Source organism: Ambystoma mexicanum, chromosome 2q (assembly GCF_040938575.1).
Source record: "Ambystoma mexicanum isolate Mex_15411 chromosome 2q, UKY_AmexF1_1, whole genome shotgun sequence".
Taxonomy (NCBI): Eukaryota; Metazoa; Chordata; class Amphibia; order Caudata; family Ambystomatidae; genus Ambystoma; species Ambystoma mexicanum.
The window spans coordinates 341,033,483-341,051,888 of record NC_090924.1 but is presented as its reverse complement, the minus strand read 5'-3'; the positions used below and the strand labels follow the sequence as shown (position 1 = coordinate 341,051,888).

General features: G+C 49.9%; 1 protein-coding gene across 1 annotated transcript in view; it reads left to right on the top strand.

The window, feature by feature from the left end:
* BRICD5 (BRICHOS domain containing 5) overlaps positions 1-18,406 on the top strand; it is a 530,375-nt gene that overhangs the window by 9,222 nt on the left and 502,747 nt on the right. The window contains exon 2 of the mRNA XM_069646484.1: positions 11,486-11,497. Coding sequence (XP_069502585.1) covers positions 11,486-11,497 — 12 coding nt within the window. The remainder of the gene's footprint in view (positions 1-11,485; positions 11,498-18,406) is intronic.

Below are 18,406 nucleotides of genomic sequence, written 5' to 3'. Positions count from 1 at the left end.
GGACGACTTAGTGGTTGCCATCAACGCAGAGGGGGTGGCAACCCGCAACATCAAGCAAGTCAAGAAGCGCTGGGAGGACTTCAGGTCCAGGACCCTCATAAAGGCCCGGCGCCTCGTGGATGGGGGCCGGGGAAGCATGAGTACTATCCAGCTGAGGGTCCTGGAACGCGTACGCCCAGCGCTCCATGCCCAGATCCTTGAGAGGCAGACCCGTCTGGAGTCGAGCGGTAAGTGGCCAAGCATTGCTGTGTGAGACAGGGCATGTTGCAGCGTGCTGGTTGTCTGATACTTGCCTGTATGTGTGACATAGGCCATGTACGCGTGTGTGTGTGCAGGGACATCATGGTCATGCATGTGAGACCAGTAATGTGTGAAGCACACGGTTGGTGTATGTGTTTAAATGTAACATGGGGAGCCCTATGCGGAATGGACACATGAGAGCATGCCAGTCTCTGTTCCTGGACATGGGTGTGGGTGAGGGATGGGTGCTGATGCCATGTACATGTATGTTGTCCAAGTCTGTGCTTCTGACCTTCGTGACTGTGACTTGTGGATGCCATGGATGCATGACACATGTCTGTGACAATGTTCAGATTCACTGATGCAGCCTAGTTATCCTTGCATCCACTGTGTCTGGGGTGTACGAGTCCAGATGGATGAAAGTACGTTGAAGTGTGTGCATGTGATATGCATGACCCATGATGCATGTGAGTCCAAAAACAACATTGTATGCTTCAAGAGTCCCTTGGACATGTTTGCTTATGTCCATAGCATGCGCCATGCCTGTTACTGCAGGTGCTTTGCCTGCACTGACCCATGTGTTGTGGAGGGACATGATGGAAGTGATCTTTGACAGTGCCTCTCATCTGCTATTGCTTCCTGTCTAGGGGACCATTGTACAGTACCCTGATGCTTGTGTTCTATGTCTCCCTCTACACAGCGCAAAGTGAAGAAGAGGGCAGAGACGGCGCTGTGGAGCTAAGCGGTGGGGATGCCCCCACGGCTGCAGCGGAAAGGGTGGGTGAGCCCCCACAGGTACTTGCAACGGCGGAAGACGGTGTGGAGCCATCCAGGTTGGTGGTTTCCACAGAGGAGGAGGAGGCCGCTACTGAGCCGCACATGGGGCCTGGTGGGGGCATCCCTGCTGGTGCAAGTGGTGCAGTCCAGGGGCAGGGGCAGGAGGCAGCACAGGTCGCCGTGGAGGTGCCTGTGCATGTCACTGTCCCTGACACTGTGACTGCACCACCATGCACCAGCAGGGATGCCCCATCCCAGGCCCGTCCGCAGGTAGGGGGGATGTCCATGTCATCTGACTCCCCTCCACCTGCGGACGAGGGGACCCCTGGCCGTATGGAGAAGGTCCTGATTGGTGTCGCGTTGCGCAAGGCTGTCATTCGTGATGAGGTGCGTGCTTCCCGGGGGGAGCACGCACGTCATCACGAAGAGCACCGTGCCAACGTGGCCCAGTTGGGAGCGGTCATGGTCGGGGGTCTCGTACATGTGTCAGGCACTCTGGTAACCCTCTCCTCCTCTGTGGAGACTATGCGCCAGTCGTACTCCATGCCGTCTTCCGGCCCAGATGCCACCAGGGCCCCCTGTGGACCTGCCCCGACCAATGCAGCCACCTCGGTGGGGATCCCATCCCTGCCACAGTCGGGAGTCGGAGGTCCAGCAGGGGTGGACACACCAGCAACTGGACCCCAGCAGATGGAGGATGTGACGGCACCATCGGGCAGGGCACGTGCACGACGGCGTCGGTGGTTTCCATCAGCCTGGATGCCGTCGTGCTGGCACAGGCAGTTGCGTCGGAGGCAGAGGCAGGCTCGACGTGGGAGGCATCATGGCTCGGGGCCATCAACATCAGGGGTGCAGGCATCGGCCGGAGGGCAGGAGAACCCTGGAATGGGAGTGGCTTCCGTGTGGGAGCGGTTGGGCCAGCAGATAGGTGCGGAGCGGCAGCAGGCAGAGGAGGAACGGCTCACAATGGTCAGGGCGGAGAACTCCATGCGGAGGGCGCTGAGGCGGGCTGAGTGCCTCGAGGGCCTTCGCAGGGAGTTGGAGCTGGACACTGCATTATCCCTGCGGGACCTCAGGGCCAGGTAACATGTCCGCCTCCAAGCCATTGAACAGGAGTTCGATGATGCCCTGGCCCATGACAACAACCAGTGAGCCGTCGGACTAGCCCGCTGCCCTTGTAAATAGTTATGTAGTTAGGGTTAGGTTTCCTTTGCTTTTTTGTTCATTTTGGACCTTTTGGACAATGGGCCACATTTTTGTATATAGTTTTATTTTATTAGGTAATATTTTTATGTAGGTTTCATTTCTTCAGTTGGGATCATGGACCCTGGTTTGTTAATCTGTATATAGTTGACTGTTGGATTTTATTTTTTTGATTTACCCATGGAGCAATGGTTTTCGGTTTCGTTTTTACCTTGGATTTACTTTCTTGAACTGTGAATTTGGACACCTTTCCTTTGGATTATGATTTGTTGTTTTTCATTATTTTACGGACATGCTGCTTTTGGTTTTTGATTCCCATTGTCATTTGTTTATTTTTAATTCCATTTATGCTGTTTTTAATACATTTTTTTCATCAAACTTCAATGTGTAGTATCATCTCATTGGTATCATGCATATCATGATATGGGTTTTGAGATTCACTGACACCCATTGGGTGTATGTGAGGGTCATGTGTTCATTTCCAAACTTGCTATTGGGGTTCTATCATGTCATTGCCATTTCTGAGTGGGTGGATGCAATACTCAAGTGGGTGTTTTGCATTTGGAGGCTGACCATAAGGGCCAGGGATCTAGATTGTGATGACATGTTGGCTGGGGGACATGTGTGGGGGCCTGCTGGCAGGTGCCCCGCAATGCTGGGGGGTGGAGGTTCAGGGGGACATGAGTGGGACATGAGTGGGGGCCTGCTGGCAGGTGCCCCGCTATGCTGGGGGGTGGGTGTGCAGGGGGACATGAGTGGGACATGAGTGGGGGCCTGCTGGCAGGTGCCCCGCAATGCTCGGGGGTGGGGGTGCAGGGGGACATGAGTGGGACATGAGTGGGGGCCTGCTGGCAGGTGCCCCGCAATGCTGGGGGTGGGGGTGCAAGGGGATATGAGTTGGTGATCAGTAGTGCAAGGAGACATGTGCCTTTGCTGGGGGGCATGCCCATGTTGGGTGGGCTGCCTGCGGGACATGACCAGGGATGCAGGGTAGTCCCCTGTGGTGTGGGCTGCCTGCAGGGGCCGTGGAGGGTGTGCAGGGGACACCTGGGAGGACCCACACTGCCAAATCACATGTAGGACTCCCCGGCACCCCTGAAATACACGTACCCTGCTGAAATCGCGTGTGAAATTTCTCACGCACCCCTGAAATACACGTAACCCGCTGAAATTGCGTGTGGAACTTCTCGCGCACCCCTGAAATACACGCGCCCAGGCCAATCGCGTGTGGAACTTCTCGCGCACCTCTGAAATACACGCGCCCAGGCCAATCGCGTGTGGAACTTCTCACGCACCCCTGTAATACACGCACACGCTCCCCCAGGCCCGATCGCGTGTGGAACTTCTCGCGCACCTCTGAAATACACGCACCTAGGCCAATCGCATGTGGAACTTCTCGCGCACCCCTGTAATACACGCACACGCTCCCCCAGGCCCGATCGCGTGTGGAACTTCTCGCGCACCCCTGAAATACACGCACACGCTCCCCCAGGCCCGATCGCGTGTGGAACTTCTCGCGCACCTCTGGAATACACGCGCCCAGGCCAATCGCGTGTGGAACTTCTTGCGCACCCCTGAAATACACGCACACGCTCCCCCAGGCCCGATCGCGTGTGGAACTTCTCGCGCACCTCTGAAATACACGCGCCCAGGCCAATCGCGTGTGGAACTTCTCGAGCACCTCTGAAATACACGCGCCCAGGCCAATCGCGTGTGGAACTTCTCGCGCACCCATGAAATGAAATACACGCACACGCTCCCCGAGGCCCGATCGCGTGTGGAACTTCTCGCGCACCTCTGAAATACACGCGCCCAGGCCAATCACGTGTGGAACTTCTCGCGCACCCCTGTAATACACGCACCCAGCCCGTTCTCGTGTGAATCTTCGCGCGCACCTCTGAAATACACGCACACGCTCCCCCAGGCCAGATCACGTGTGAGACTTCTCGCGCATGCGTGTTCCCGTAATACACGTTCCCCGCTTTGCGTTTGCTGTTTTCCAGTCCGGTAAACTGGTACAGGGTTGGCTCAGCCCTTTGCGATGGTTTTGCGATCTTGATGGCTTTTCCTTGCGTGAGGGCGTTCTTAAGGGCGTAACTGGCGCTGCTGCAGGGTCGCTGCGCCACTCTGCGCCACGTCTGTTTTTGGAGGCGAGAATCCATGAATACGCTCTGCGTGGAAATTGATTTTATCGCACGCGGCTGGCGCAGACATTCGCACGGGCACGCTGTGCGCCAGCCGCGTGCGACACTTTTGTGAGGAATTCCATGAATCGGCCTGTAAAGCTTTGCTAATAAAAATGCTATGCCACAATGAAAACATGTCCAACTGGCTGCACAAGGTAGACCAGTGTCGACATGTAATAACAATATAGTAAAGCTTGCCAGGCCACATTTAGACATAACTAGACTGGTTGCACCAAAATGGCAGTTGAAGCAATAACACTCATCAAGAATAGAACACACATTCAAGCCTGTGTCTCTGTGGTCTCTAACAACACGGCCAAACTCTTTAAAATCTGAAAAGAACTGGTCACTCCTGTTGAGGTCTTTATATCTCCTGTTCCCTCCCAGGCCCTCTGTATGGCTCTGTCATCTCACTTCTACGCTAAAACTCAGGACATCCTGTCCACCATCTCCTCTTCCTCTCCGTCTCCCTCTCCCTCTTCCTCTCTCGGCCCCCCTTGGCCATCTCTACCTCTCTTCCTCCTTTCTCCTCTTTCTCTCTGACAACACCTGACGAGGTTTCTAGACAAGTCCGATCTATGAAAGTGTCATCCAAACAGGTGCTCTCCTGCTCCACCAGAACCATCAAGAACCATATTGACACCCTCGCTCCAGCCTTGACCGATTTCTGTAATCACTCTTTCCCCTCTCCCGTTAAGCACTCCCTTATGCACCCACTCCTCAAGAAGCTTTCTGCCGATCCTGCCTGCCTGGCAAACTATCGCCCAATCTCCATCACCCCTTTCCTGGGCAAACTGTTGAAAAAGCTGGCCATCTCCCAGCTTACTCTCCACACGGAATCTGTTGGTTGTCTCCATGATCATCATTGTGGCTTCAGTGCCAGAGACACGGAAACTGCTGTCCTGAACACCTGCGAAGTTCTGCTCTCTAACCTTGATTCCAGCATTCCTTCTGTCCTCATCCTCCCTGATCTTTCCTGTGCTTTCGACACGGTCAACCATGCCATCCTGATCAATCCTGATCAATCGACTCCATGAGAACCTGGGCATCACGGATCAGTCCCTTGAGTGGCTGACCTCCTTCCTCTTGGACTGCCCCTCCCAGGTCCAACTTGGTCCCTTTCTCCCCACTCCATACTCTCACTCAGGTTTTTCAACCTTTAAGTGGCCCCTTTGACCCACCTGATCTCTACATTCTCCTCTAACTTTCAGTGTTGTGCGGATGACACTCTGCTTTCCTTCAGGCTCCCCTCAGACTCCTCTCATCTCTCGCTCATTCCCGACTGTCTATCAGGATTGGTGTGCCTCCAGCTATCTCTGCCTTAATGTCAGTAAGATGGAGATCCTTCTCATTTGGACTCCTGCCCCTGCTTTCCCTCTCTCACTCTGGTCACCCGCCTTGGGCCCTCTTCCTTTGCCTTCCTGTGAGGCAAACAACACTGGTGTCATCTTTGACTCCACTCTCTTTCTCTCCTCACATCTCAGATGTTGCCAAGAAGTCCCACTACCAGCTGCTTCTCCTCAAGGGGACTCTTCCCTTTCTCACTTTCCCCCAGAAGCTCACTGTCTGCAGAGCCCTGGTTCTCTCTAGGCTGGACTACTGCAACAGTCTCTTTCTCAATCTGCCTTTCTCTACTATCCAGCCCCTGCAACTAATCCAGAAAAGGACTGCAAAACTTATCCTTGGCCTCAAGCACAAAGATCGTATCTCTCCAGCCCTGAAATCTCTCCACTTGCTCCTAGTTCCTGCAAGTATCAAGTTCAAGACCCTTTGCATTGTCCACAAGGCTTTCTGGGCCCGGGGCCCGCACTACATCCAACGCTCTCTTCCAAAACATCTTCCTTCTCAAGCCCTTCGCTCAGCTACCTACAACTCTCTAAGGGTTAGACGCTTCTCCAGGAAGAGAGTGGGGGGTAGATCTCTCTCCTCTACAGGTGCCTCCCTCTGTAATACCCTCCCTGCCCCTCTCATGCTTTAGCAGACCACCTGAAGTTCTGGAAGCAGCTCAAAACTTTCCTCTTCTCCTCTGCTTTCTCTCTCTCCCTCCCCTGCTTGCCTACCTGACCTACCTGTCTGCTGTACCGACTGGTTGCTTGGCTACCCTCAGAGTCTCACTGAGTCAAGACTCTTTCTTGATCAGTCACCCTTGCAATGCCTCTGGTCCTACCATGCACTTAGGGGCTGTAACTGTAACCCTACAGTCCCTTGTTCTCCTTGCACTACCCAGAGCTGTGCTGCCCTGACAGCACTTACTCAGAGCATTGCTGCCCTGTTTTTCCCCTCCCTTGCACTTCCCCCGTCCCTTTCCCCTTGCGCTTCTCATTATCGCACTTGCACGATCTGAATGACACAAGGCCTAGTAAGATCGTTTGTCTTGTCCTCCCTCTATCTTCCATCCCTTGTCTTGTCGCGCCTAGAAACACTTGTGTGCAGGTGCGTTATAAATGACTTATATCATATCATTTGATCACAGATGCCCAGAAAAGTATACAATGCTGCAGTAAGAAACGGCTGACTGGCAGCACCCAAATGGCAGTGTAGCCAGGTAATTCACTTAGCAGTATTCCTTTATCATAAATGCCCCATTAAAAAAAGTCATACCAAACTGAGGAATGACTAGACTGGCTGCACCAAAATGCCTCTCTAGCGACTAATACCACATATCATGCCTGCTTAGCCTGGACATGGACAGCCATTATAATTTGTCGTATAATCCTGCCCCCCCACACATCCCCTCTCCCTCCCACCCCAACCTCCAAAATCAGCTCATTTGCCCAGAATTACCTCCACGTCCCTCTTCCTTGCCCCAGAGTTTACGGTTGAGGCTCCTTGCCTCATAGGTAAGTACTGGGATGAGGAAGAGTGGGACTAGGAGTAATGAAGATTACAGGTAGCTAAATCAAGCATTACTTCCATGTACCTCTACCTCATCCCAGTAAGCAGAGTGCCTTATAAACAAGAACTGTCTCATACACACTGGGACGAGGAAGAATAGGGCTAGGAGTAATGTAGATTACCAATAAACCATTGATTTTACTGGGATTCAGCACCCCCCCCCCCCTGAAATGCTGGGCTATGTTGACCAGACCTGGTTGACCTTCAGAGCAGTTGCCAGACAGAAAAGGACACAGATGTTAAACGGCACCTGGGTTTCTCTGTTAACAAGAACCCACCAATTACTAACATAAAGCAATTCACTGTTAGTACCTGCATTCAGATGCCAAATTCTTTAGGCAATTGAAATCGTGATGTGGGTTTAATACTTGCATGCCAGGGGAGTGATTGGAAGGGTAGAGAGGGAACAGGAGACCAGTCATTCTCACAGCAGTCCATAAGTGGGTGCTTTAAACCTTAAAGGAGAGAGTTAACTGCTTGTAACATTGAAGCTACACTAGAATAGTCTCATAAAAATGCATAAAGAAATTAGATGACCCAAACAAATAAGTTTGCCCCTCCCCCACCCCCCATGAAGTTGGCACCCTCCCAACATTTGAAGGGTTAGCCCCCGAAATGTAGGTTTTGTTGCACCCCTGAACGCAAGCACACACACCATTCACCATATGCACACACGCACACCCAGCCATCCATACATTTAATTGTGCATTCTTTCACCATACTGGCACACCCAGGCAGCCATCCATACATTTAAGTGTGCACCCTTTCACCATACAGGCACACCCAGGCAGCCACCCATAAAATTACGTGTGCACCCTTTCACCATACAGGCACACACACCCAGGCACCCACGCATACATTTAATTGTGCACCCTTTCACCATACACTCACACAGGCAGCCACCTATACATTTAAGTGTGCACTCTTTCACCATACAGGCACACCCAGGCAGCCACCCGTATATTAAAGTGTGCACCCTTTCACCATACACTCGCACAGGCAGCCACCTATACATTTAAGTGTGAACCCTTTCAACATACACTCACACACGCACACATCATGGGGTTGAGGGGAGCCCTCACACTTAAAAAAGAAATTGGGCCTCATTACAACTATGCCGGACTGCAAACAACGGTGCTGGATGGTCCCCATTCCCATAGAGTCCGATAGGACTTTATGGAAATGGGGATTTACCATTTACCGGCGCCTGACTTCCCAGACTGCCGGGGTTGTAATCCCCCAGTGTTACCGGGAAGTTGGGCGCCGGTAAATTATTACGGGTCTGGCGTCAACCTGCTGGTAGCAATGGCATGGTTGCCGCCAAACCAGTAATGAGGCCCATCGTTTCTTTTTGAAGTCACTCTGACATCATAAAGAAATTATTTCTGTTACGGAAATAATTTCTTTATAAATGCAGAAGGAAATCAAAAAGAAAAAAAAATAATTTGCAAACATTTTTTTTTTCTTTCTACAAGTGGGGCCCCCTCCCAGGACATGTGCTGGTGGGCCCCCCCGCACCGCGGGGGCTGCGGGGGGTCCCTGTTACCCAGTGTCTGGTACACCAGTATCCTACAAATTAAAAGTGCTTGTATTTGTCAGATTAACTGGAATCGATTTTGAAGTATCCCCAACCCAGAGTGAACTGGAGGGGGATAAGGTGTCAATTCAAATCTATAAGGTCCACTTGTCCTGCCGTTTAATTTACTCCACCCATGTCTTTTCCATCTTTTCCCCGTACTTTAGACCCTCTGTGCTCTTGTATTTGTATTTAATTTATTTGTATAGTGCACCTGGCCTAAAGGCATCTGGGCGCGTTGCTTGAGGTGACAGTGACATAGTATGCAGCAGACATCAACAGATCTTTCACAAATAATTACAAGATTACAAGACATTTACAAGATATTTACAAGGAGTTACTCAGAGCATTAAAGATTAGCAAAGTAGAGCATCAGGCAGGCAGTGTGAGTTGTTAAGGTCCAAGAGGCAAGTGGATGTTTGGACAGTCCTGCGCTATGAGCCAGTATTACCAGTATTTACCAGTACTTACCAGTATTTACAGAAGCACATTCCTGGTCGCAGAGCAGGAGTTTCCTCAGTTGGATTCTTGAGCTCATGGGAGGAAGCAATTTGAATTCTGATGATCTTGTAACACCGTCAGTTTAATACAATCCGATTTAGTGATGTTGGGGGCACTTTCACACACCTTAGCCAGTGTGTGCATTAATTAATTACGGTGCCCTCACTTTCAAATATATTGGATGATAATCTGGGGACCCCCACATATGTACGCAACATTGACAGTGTGAGTGATGGCCTGTAGAGTTGTGTGCATGCAGGGTCTTGTGACCTGGGTTAGCATTCAGTTCTGTACGATAGTTGCCCATAGTTGGTGTATTTCTTGAGACTGGAAGGGAGAGGGAGGGAATCTGTTTACTACAAAGTTAGCAATAACATTGGACATGGAGATTATTTTCTTCTTGTCCCTGGCCTGTTTTTCTGCTGTCTCTGTAGACTGCATTTAAGATCATCTTGGTTCTGTCTTCCTAACAGGGATCTGACCAACTAAGGAGACTGACTTTAGTTAAAATACGTTGTACCCCTTTACTTCCTTTTACATTAGCCACGGTGTCCAGTCATAATTTCGAAAACATAATTTCGAAAGTCAAAAAAGTCGAATCAAAAATGTCGAAAAAAAAAATGTCGAATTGTTTTTTTTTTCGATATTTTTTTTTGGGCTCTAGTTTCTGTGAAAAAAATAGGTAAAAATAAAAAAAGGGGGGGGAACCCCCCCATTTCGAAAAAAAAACGTCATTAAAAAAAAATTCGACATTTTTTTTCGACGTTTTTTTTTCGACTTTTTGACTTTCGAATATTTTGTATTCGAAATTATGTCTATGAACCATTAGCCACTGTATATTCATCAGCCAATGATTTAAATTGACTTATTAGATCATTTATTTTCATTGATATGCCAATACATTGAGTTTTACAGTAAACCACTGCCTCTCTAGTCACAGTTGATGGGCATGCAATACATGAACATACTAATACCACTCCGTTCATCGTTGTCATGCTATTATCAATTCCAGATGTTACTCTCCTATAGACAGTATATTGTATTGGTACAGCAGAAAGTGGGGAGGAACCAGATATATTCCTAGGAGGACAGGGATTATATGATAATATCATGGGGGTGCATATTTTCTCAAAGTTGTTATGGGATAGTGTAATATCTCCCACATCAGATCGTGGTAAGAACTGATTGGTTGTCTTTGTTTTTCTTAATCTTAATTTCTTCTTCAATCTGTAGAATCAGGGGTAACTCTATAGAACATGTTGGGTTGACCTTTGTTGTAATTAAAACATTTATTGAGCCTCATTATTAGTATGGCATTGTGGGAAAATATGGCGGAAATGCAGTGGTAACTCTGTTAGAACTGCACTGCCTCCACATTATCGCACCGCCGTAATACAACTTTGGTGGTAAAGGGGAGGATTTTCCTCTAGCAAAATACTGTTAGTTAATCTTTCACCTTACCTCCAAAACATGTCAAAATTGGCAGAATTACCACCAGCAGTAATTCCGCCTAAATCCCTATGTAGGCCTATGGACTCCAAAAAATGTGGATTTACACCGCCTACCACCACTTGTAATCCTGCTGTAAAATGAGCAGGACCAAGTGGTGGTAACGGTAAATCTGTTGGTCGATATTTCATTGGATTTACCACCGAAATACTGTTAAACTTGTAATGAGATTGAACTCCCAGCTGAAAAAAGTTCCTCTGCATTTCTTTTTTTATTCATTTATTTTTATTGGCATTTTACATAAACATCCCCCCAACATTATCCCATACCTTAACCAGCCCCACCTCCCCCCAAGTTGACCCAGCTGTGCCAAGTTTAGAGCATAGTGCAGTAGAAGATATCATCGTAGAATTACAAACCATTAAAGATGTTATCACATGATTCCCAGAATTCTAAATTTGTGCGGACAATACCTCACATTGTAATCTTCTTGCAGAAAGTTCAACACCAAATGCCAATCTTTAGAAAAATTTGAATGTTCCCCCTGAATGGAGTACGACACCCACTCCAAGGCCAAAAAGTTCCAGACCTTGGCGAACCAGTCTGCAGTATGGGAGGGCTTCCTTCGATTTCCATTTCTGTGCTAACACCAACAAAGCCGCTAGCTGAAGTATCAAAAACGCCTTCACTATATGTTTTGGACTCTGCCTCATATGTTCTTCTTTAACTACCAAAAGACATGATCTCAAAGACCTTGGTTCCTGTAAATTGAACATTTGAAGCATAAATGTGTGGCCCTAACCCCAGTATTGTTTTAGCCCTGTGTAGCTCCACCAGATATGCTTCCAATCTCCCAACATTTCGCATTCTTGCCAGCATAACTTGCAGCTAGAGGGATACCTTTTTCTTACCCAATCTGGAGTGTGATGCCACTGTACAATCAGCTTGTACCAAAATTCTCTAATTTGAAGTGACCTAGTTAGCGTGGGAATTTTATACCACAAATCCTCTCAAACCTCATCCGGAACCGCCTCCCCAATAGCAATTGCCAGCGTTGTTTGTATTGTGTTGACACTTCGGGAGTAATATCCGGCATCAATTTTTATAATTTTGATGAACAAGTTACTTTCTTACCTGGTAACGTTCTTTCGATGGGATGTTCCGACGACGTATTCCACATTTATGACAGGTAATCACCACAGCTGTGCTGCTTCGGAAAATTTTCTGCGTCATTGAAGTCGATACGCTGTCCTCGAGGGCCTCTGTCGAGCCAACGTCACTGGATGTTATAAGTAGGACGCACGACACCCGTAGCCTCAGTTGTAGTTTTTTCCCAGAACGTGTGGCACCAATCTTCTGCCAGTATGACCACAGAAAGCCAAGCAGAAACGTAAGCTGCAATCACATAAGAAAATCTGTAGCGGGGCAGGCTGGGAGGGTACAATGTGGAATACGTCATCAGAATATCCCAACGAAAGAACGTTACCAGGTATGAAAGTAACTTGCTCTTCGAAGGGATTGGTTCCTCCAACGTATTCCACATCTATGACAGACTCCCAAAGCAGTACCAACGTATGGAGGTGGGAAAGAATTTAGAATTTCGAATTTTAGAATGCCCAATTAAATTGCAGAATAAAGGACCGCTTTGCCAAAGGCCAAATCTTGCCCATGGATAGAATCCAGAGAATAGTGTTTTACAAAAGTATGGCCAGAGGCCCATGTGGCTACTTCACAAATGTTACGAATGGGAACACCCCTCTGCAGAGCAGTAGAGGCTGCCACACCCCTGGTATGTTATGTTAAAGGTATTTATGTAAGCGCACGTACACCCAAAGGCATCTTGGTGCTGAGGGAAAAAGGTGAGGCAAGGATCTTGTAGGGCCACTAATAAAGCAGAGTTTTCAATCTATGCCGAAAGGCCAGGTGATCAGAGATATCTCGCAAGGAGATAGGAAGGTGATTGCATGCTTCAGCAACGGCAACAGAGAAGGCACGGCCACCCCTACGGGCTAACCTGAACCGAGGAACGGTCAGCCGACGGGCGGTGAGAGATCGGGGGGTGCGTGTAGGTTGATGGGGAATGAATTTGCTTTGCAAATATTCTGCCCCCTTTCCATAAAAGGCTCGGTGGACCATGCACATAGACTTGAACAGGTTCCGTTGGGCAACAGGAAGCCAATGAAGTTGTCTCAGTATAGGTGTCATATGAGCTCCAAAAGGAGGACGGATAATGGAGCGAGCGGCGGCATTCTGGAGTAGCTGCAAGCGCCCAATCAGATAACTGGGTTGGGCCAGGTATAATGAGTTGCAGTAGTCCAGGATGCTAAGGACCAAAGCTCCAACTACAGGTGCCTGACTGGCCGTAGGAATGAAGGGGAGGACTTTCCGAAGGACCCTAAGTTTAAAATGGCCCGATTTACAAACTGCTCCCACCTGTTCATCCATGATAAGGGTAGCTGAAAAACCAACTCCTAGATTCCTGACGGATAGAACCAGTATCAGGAGGGGACCTAATGAGGAGGACCAGAAGTCGGCCGTTCAAAACAATTGGGGAGTAGCTATCCCCACAACCAGAACTTCGGTTTTGGAACCATTTAATTTAAGCCAATTCATCGTCATCCAAATACCCAGCTCTTCCAAGCACATTTTTAGCCTCTTTGCTGTTTCTGGTTTAGTAAGGTCCAAACGGACCAATATCTGGGTGTCATCCGCATAAGAGTAGAAGTGAAACCCATGAGATTCAATCAGAAACAGTAAGTATCTTATGTAGATATTAAACAAGATTGGGCAAAGTGCCGATCCATGAGGGACACCACAGGATAGAGAGACCGGGGCAGAGCAGAACGGAGTCAGCGACACTGATTACGAGCGACTGGTCAGAAAAGTTGTGAACCATTCCAGAACCTGGCCAGATATACCGGCTTCAAAGAGGCAGGAGATCAGAAGTGCGTGATAGACGGCATCGAAAGCAGCCTTCAGATCTAAAAGCAGGACTGCTCCGACACCGCCCTGGTCAACAAGGCACATAAGGTCATCCATCACTGAGTTAAGCAGAGATTCAGTGCCTCTGCCGGCCGAAAGCCTGATTGAAATACATCAAGGAACTGAGTGGATTCCATAAAAGTAGAAAGCAGAGGGGATACCAGCGCCTCTAAAACCTTCATCAGAAAAGGCAGGAGGGAAACCGGGCAATAGTTAGCCAGCACTTCAGGATCCAAAGAATGCTTCTTGAGCAAGGGGATTACCAATGCATGTTTAAGGGAATCTTGGATGGTTCCTCTATTAAATGAATAATTGACAGTTGACGTAATACGATCAATCAGGTCAGTGGTCATTTCTTGTAGGAGAACCAGTGGTATAGCATCTGTAGGAGATGCAGATTTAAGTTTATGGTTCGCAGATAAGACTTCAGTATTGAAGTAAAGGGGCAAGGACGACCAACGGCCTTTAGTAGGAGGAGGCTTCACAAAAGCTGGGCCAGCCATAATGGTACAATGGGCCCGTAAGCCTACTGGAGGGTCTTTACCCGCCAAGCGGTAACATTCAGAAATTGTCAAGATAATCCATCTAGACAAAGTCTTCTTAGTAACAGCTCGTCCCAAACGCCTTCCAGCGTATCCTATAAAGAGCTGATCGTCCAGTCTGACCCGGGACATGCGTGAGATGTAGAAACGGAAAGCCCTCCTAGAATCCAACCTACAGAGCCTCTCCTCTTGCTTACCAGGATGCGGAGGAGGATAGAACGCCGGAAGAAGGACCTTCTGGATAAATGAAATTCCGACACAACTTTCGGAAGAAAAGGACGACGAACCCTAAGGTCAACCCTGTCCTTATGGAACACCGTGAAGGGTGGCTTAACGGAAAGTGCCTGCAACTTACTCACTCTGCGAGCGGAAGTGACCGCAACTAAAAATACAGTTTTCAAAGTCAACAGTCTCAATGGACAAGAATGTAAAGGCTCAAACGGAGCTCCCATGAGGAATTTTAGAACTACGTTCAAATCCCAACCGGGCACTTGGAAAGGTGACGGTGGGAAGACATTAGAGAGCCCTTTCAGAAACTGAGAAATCAAAGGAATCTTAAAATAAGAACACTCCTCAGACAAGCGCTTAAATATGGACAGCGCCGCCAGGTAACCTTTAATGGTACCCAATTGCAGGCCCTTGTGGGCTAACGAAAGCAAAAAAGACAGAACCACAGGAATGGCACATGAAAAAGGATCCACATTCTTAACCCTGCACCTGTCACAAAACTTTCTCCAATGGCAACGGTACGGGGACTTTGTTGCAGGCCTTCTGGCCAAAAGCAACACCTCCATCACGTCTTCAGGGAGGTCCCAATCCTTATACCTCAACCGTTCAGAAGCCAAGCATGAAGGTTGAGGGACCTGACGTCTGGATGGAGAACCTGACCCCCCTCCCGTGAGAGCAGATTGTCTTGGTAGGGAAGACGGCATGGAGGGCAGATGGACATGTTGAGAAGGTCTGGGTACCATGTTCTCCGGGCCCATGCCGGAGCAATGAGGATCATTCGGGACCCGAACCTCCGTAACCTCCTCAGCACTTGAGGAATGACGGGGACTGGAGGAAACGCGTACAGCAGTGGGAAGGACCACTCCATTTTGAATGCGTTCCCTAAGGCTCCTCTTGGAGGAAATTCCCACGAGCAGAATCTTTCGCACTTCCGGTTGACACTGGTGGCGAAGAGATCCACTTGAGGGGTCCCCCAAAGGGCAAAGATCTCCAGGAGAATCTCCTGAGCCAGCTCCCACTCGTGAGAGATCGTGCTCTCCCTGCTCAGAGCGTCAGCCGCCTCGTTTTCGTCTCCGGCCAGATGAACTGCCGAGATGAACATTTCCTGCTGGATGGCCCAGAACCAGAGCTGCATCAATTCTCTGCACAGAGGGAGAGACTCTGCCCCCCCCTTTTTGTAGAGGTAGTGCATGGCCACTGTATTGTCCATCAGAATCAGGACATTCTTCCCCCGCACAGACGGCAGACAAGCCTTCAGAGCTAGCCTGATGGCCCTCCACTCCAACAGATTGATATGGAGTATGGACTCCGACGGAGACCAATGACCGCTGACTGTCAACTCATTGGCATTAGCTCCCCATCCCATGAGGGATGCGTCCGTCACGATCGTCACCTCCGGCCAGGGTAGCCAAAATGGAGCCCCCTTCATCAGATTGCCTTTGACGGCCCACCACAGAAGATCCTCGGCGACCGAGGGCGGCACCTGAACGGGATCCGACATCCTGCCGGAGGATTGTGACCACTGCAAAGATCTCATCCGCAGCCTGGCCTCTGGCACCAGAAGAATGCAGGATGCCATGAGGCCGAGCATCCTCAAGAACTCGAATGCCGGGAGACTCTGTGCATGTCAAAACTTGTTCACCATCTGCAGAATGTGATGAGCCCTCACCTGGGAGGGAAACACTGCCCCGATGTACTGGAGCCGCTGGGTAGGCGTCAAATGGGACTTCTTTAAGTTGAGGGAAAAGCCCAGCCTGTGAAGTGAGTGGCAGGTGACTGACAGATGATCCAGGACTTGCTCGGAAGAGCGCGCCCTGATCAACCAATTGTCCAGGTAGTGGTAGAGGTGAATCCCCCCCCCCCTTTCCTGAGATATGCTGCCACCACCACCATGAGCTTGGTGAAGACCCTCGGGGCAGAGGCCAATCGGAACGGCAGGACCCGAAACTGAAAGTGCGAGTCGCCAACCGCAAACCTCAGGTACTTCTTGTGCTTGGGATGAATCGGCACATGAAAGTAAGCGTCCTTGAGGTCGAGAGACACCAACCAGTCCTGAAGTTGAAGGGCCTGGGGGACTTGAGAGAGAGAGAAACCATCTTGAACTTGTCCTTCCTGAGGAGCTTGTTCAAACCACGCAAGTCCATGATGGGTCTCAGTCTCCCTCTTTTTTCAAAAGCAAAAAATATGGGGAATACCATCCCTTGTTCCTCTCCGCTACAGGCACCAGTTCTATGGCGCCTTTCTCCAGCAGGGATTTGATTTCCTGCGCAAGGAGCGGACCCAGACTCTTCAAAGAGAGATTCCCTGGTGGATTGACGTGAGGCCTCTGTCGGAAAGGAAGACAGTAGCCGTGGGCTATGATCTCCAGAACCCACACATCTGAAGTAATGGCACTCGATTCTACAAGATGCTGCGCCAGCCTTCCCCCAACCGGCAAACCATGGGACATGGCCTCATGACTGAGCTAAAGCGGCTGCAGCAGTGCCTGAGGGCAAAGAGGCAACTGCCCGAGTGGCCTTGGCACCTCGAGTACCTTGTTTTCCACCTCTGGTACTCCTACGTTGGCCCCTTTGACTTGCAGCTCCCCTCGATCTACCAAAGGTAGAGTATTATCGAAAGGAACTTCCCCTCTATTGCTGTCCCCTAGGACAAAAAGGCAGAGATTGGCGGACTGCAGCGCTCAACGACTTTGCTGCAGCTTTTGGGGTCTGCAACCTTTCAAGGCTCTCGTCAGCCTTGCTGCCAAAAAGATGTTCACCATCAAAGGGCATGTTGAGAAGCCGGGCTTGTACATCCGGAGCAAACCCCGACTTCCGCAACCATGCAAGTCTGCGCATCACAGTGCTCGCCGCCATGGACCGGCAGACACAGTCTGCCACGTCCAGACCTGACTGAACGGATTCCCACATGGCATCCTTGCCATTCTGTACAAGGGCAAGAATGCCATCCCATTCCTCCCCTTCGGGAATATGTTCAGCCGCCAATGAAACACAATTCCACAGAGTGTGAGTGAAACATGCTAAGGCACACACAGAGTTGGCTGCTTTCAAAGCCATACCCCCTGAAGAAAAGACTTTCTTCGCCCAACCGTCAAAACGTTTGTTCAGGAGGGATGGTAGGGTACGACGCCCGTTTTGCTGGGGCCGTAGCTGCCTGTACCACCAAACTCTCCACAGTAGGGTGCATGGACAAGTAACCGGGTTGCCATTGGCTGGGTGGTACTTTTTCGGCAACGACTTATCCACTGCCGGGAGACTCTCGGGAGCAGTCCAAGCCGCCGCCACCCTTCTTTGCAAGGCCATATGGAATGGCAGTACGGGGTCAGTTGGTGGACCTTGGTCCAAGATATCGGTCAGGTCATCCTGCAGAAAATCCACTGGTGGCGCAGACCACCCCAAGTATTCCGTCACCCTCGACATTAGCCGCCGGTACAAAGACTCGGCATGCATGACAGGCTCAGGCCTACCAAACTCAACCTCCAGAGAGGTGTCCAGACCACTGGCGTCGTGCAAAGACTGACGCAGGTCTTCCATCTGGCTATGACCAGATAACAGTTCGTCAGGAACCTCATCAGGAACCAAACCTTCATCAGACCCTTCATCCACCTCAGAAATATAATCAAGAGGCTGGAATAAATCCCTGGATGAGGGCACAGAAAAAGGGACAAACACATTTTTTGATTTAGCCAGAGGCTTCATCGGGGTTTCCACTGGTCTTTGGGGTTTCTCTGATAAAGCATCCTCGAAAGGCGTTGAGGGCATCGACAGAATCAGCGTCGACGTCGAGCGTGGCGCCGATGGCTTCGACACAAGCCTCGAGGGCGGTGC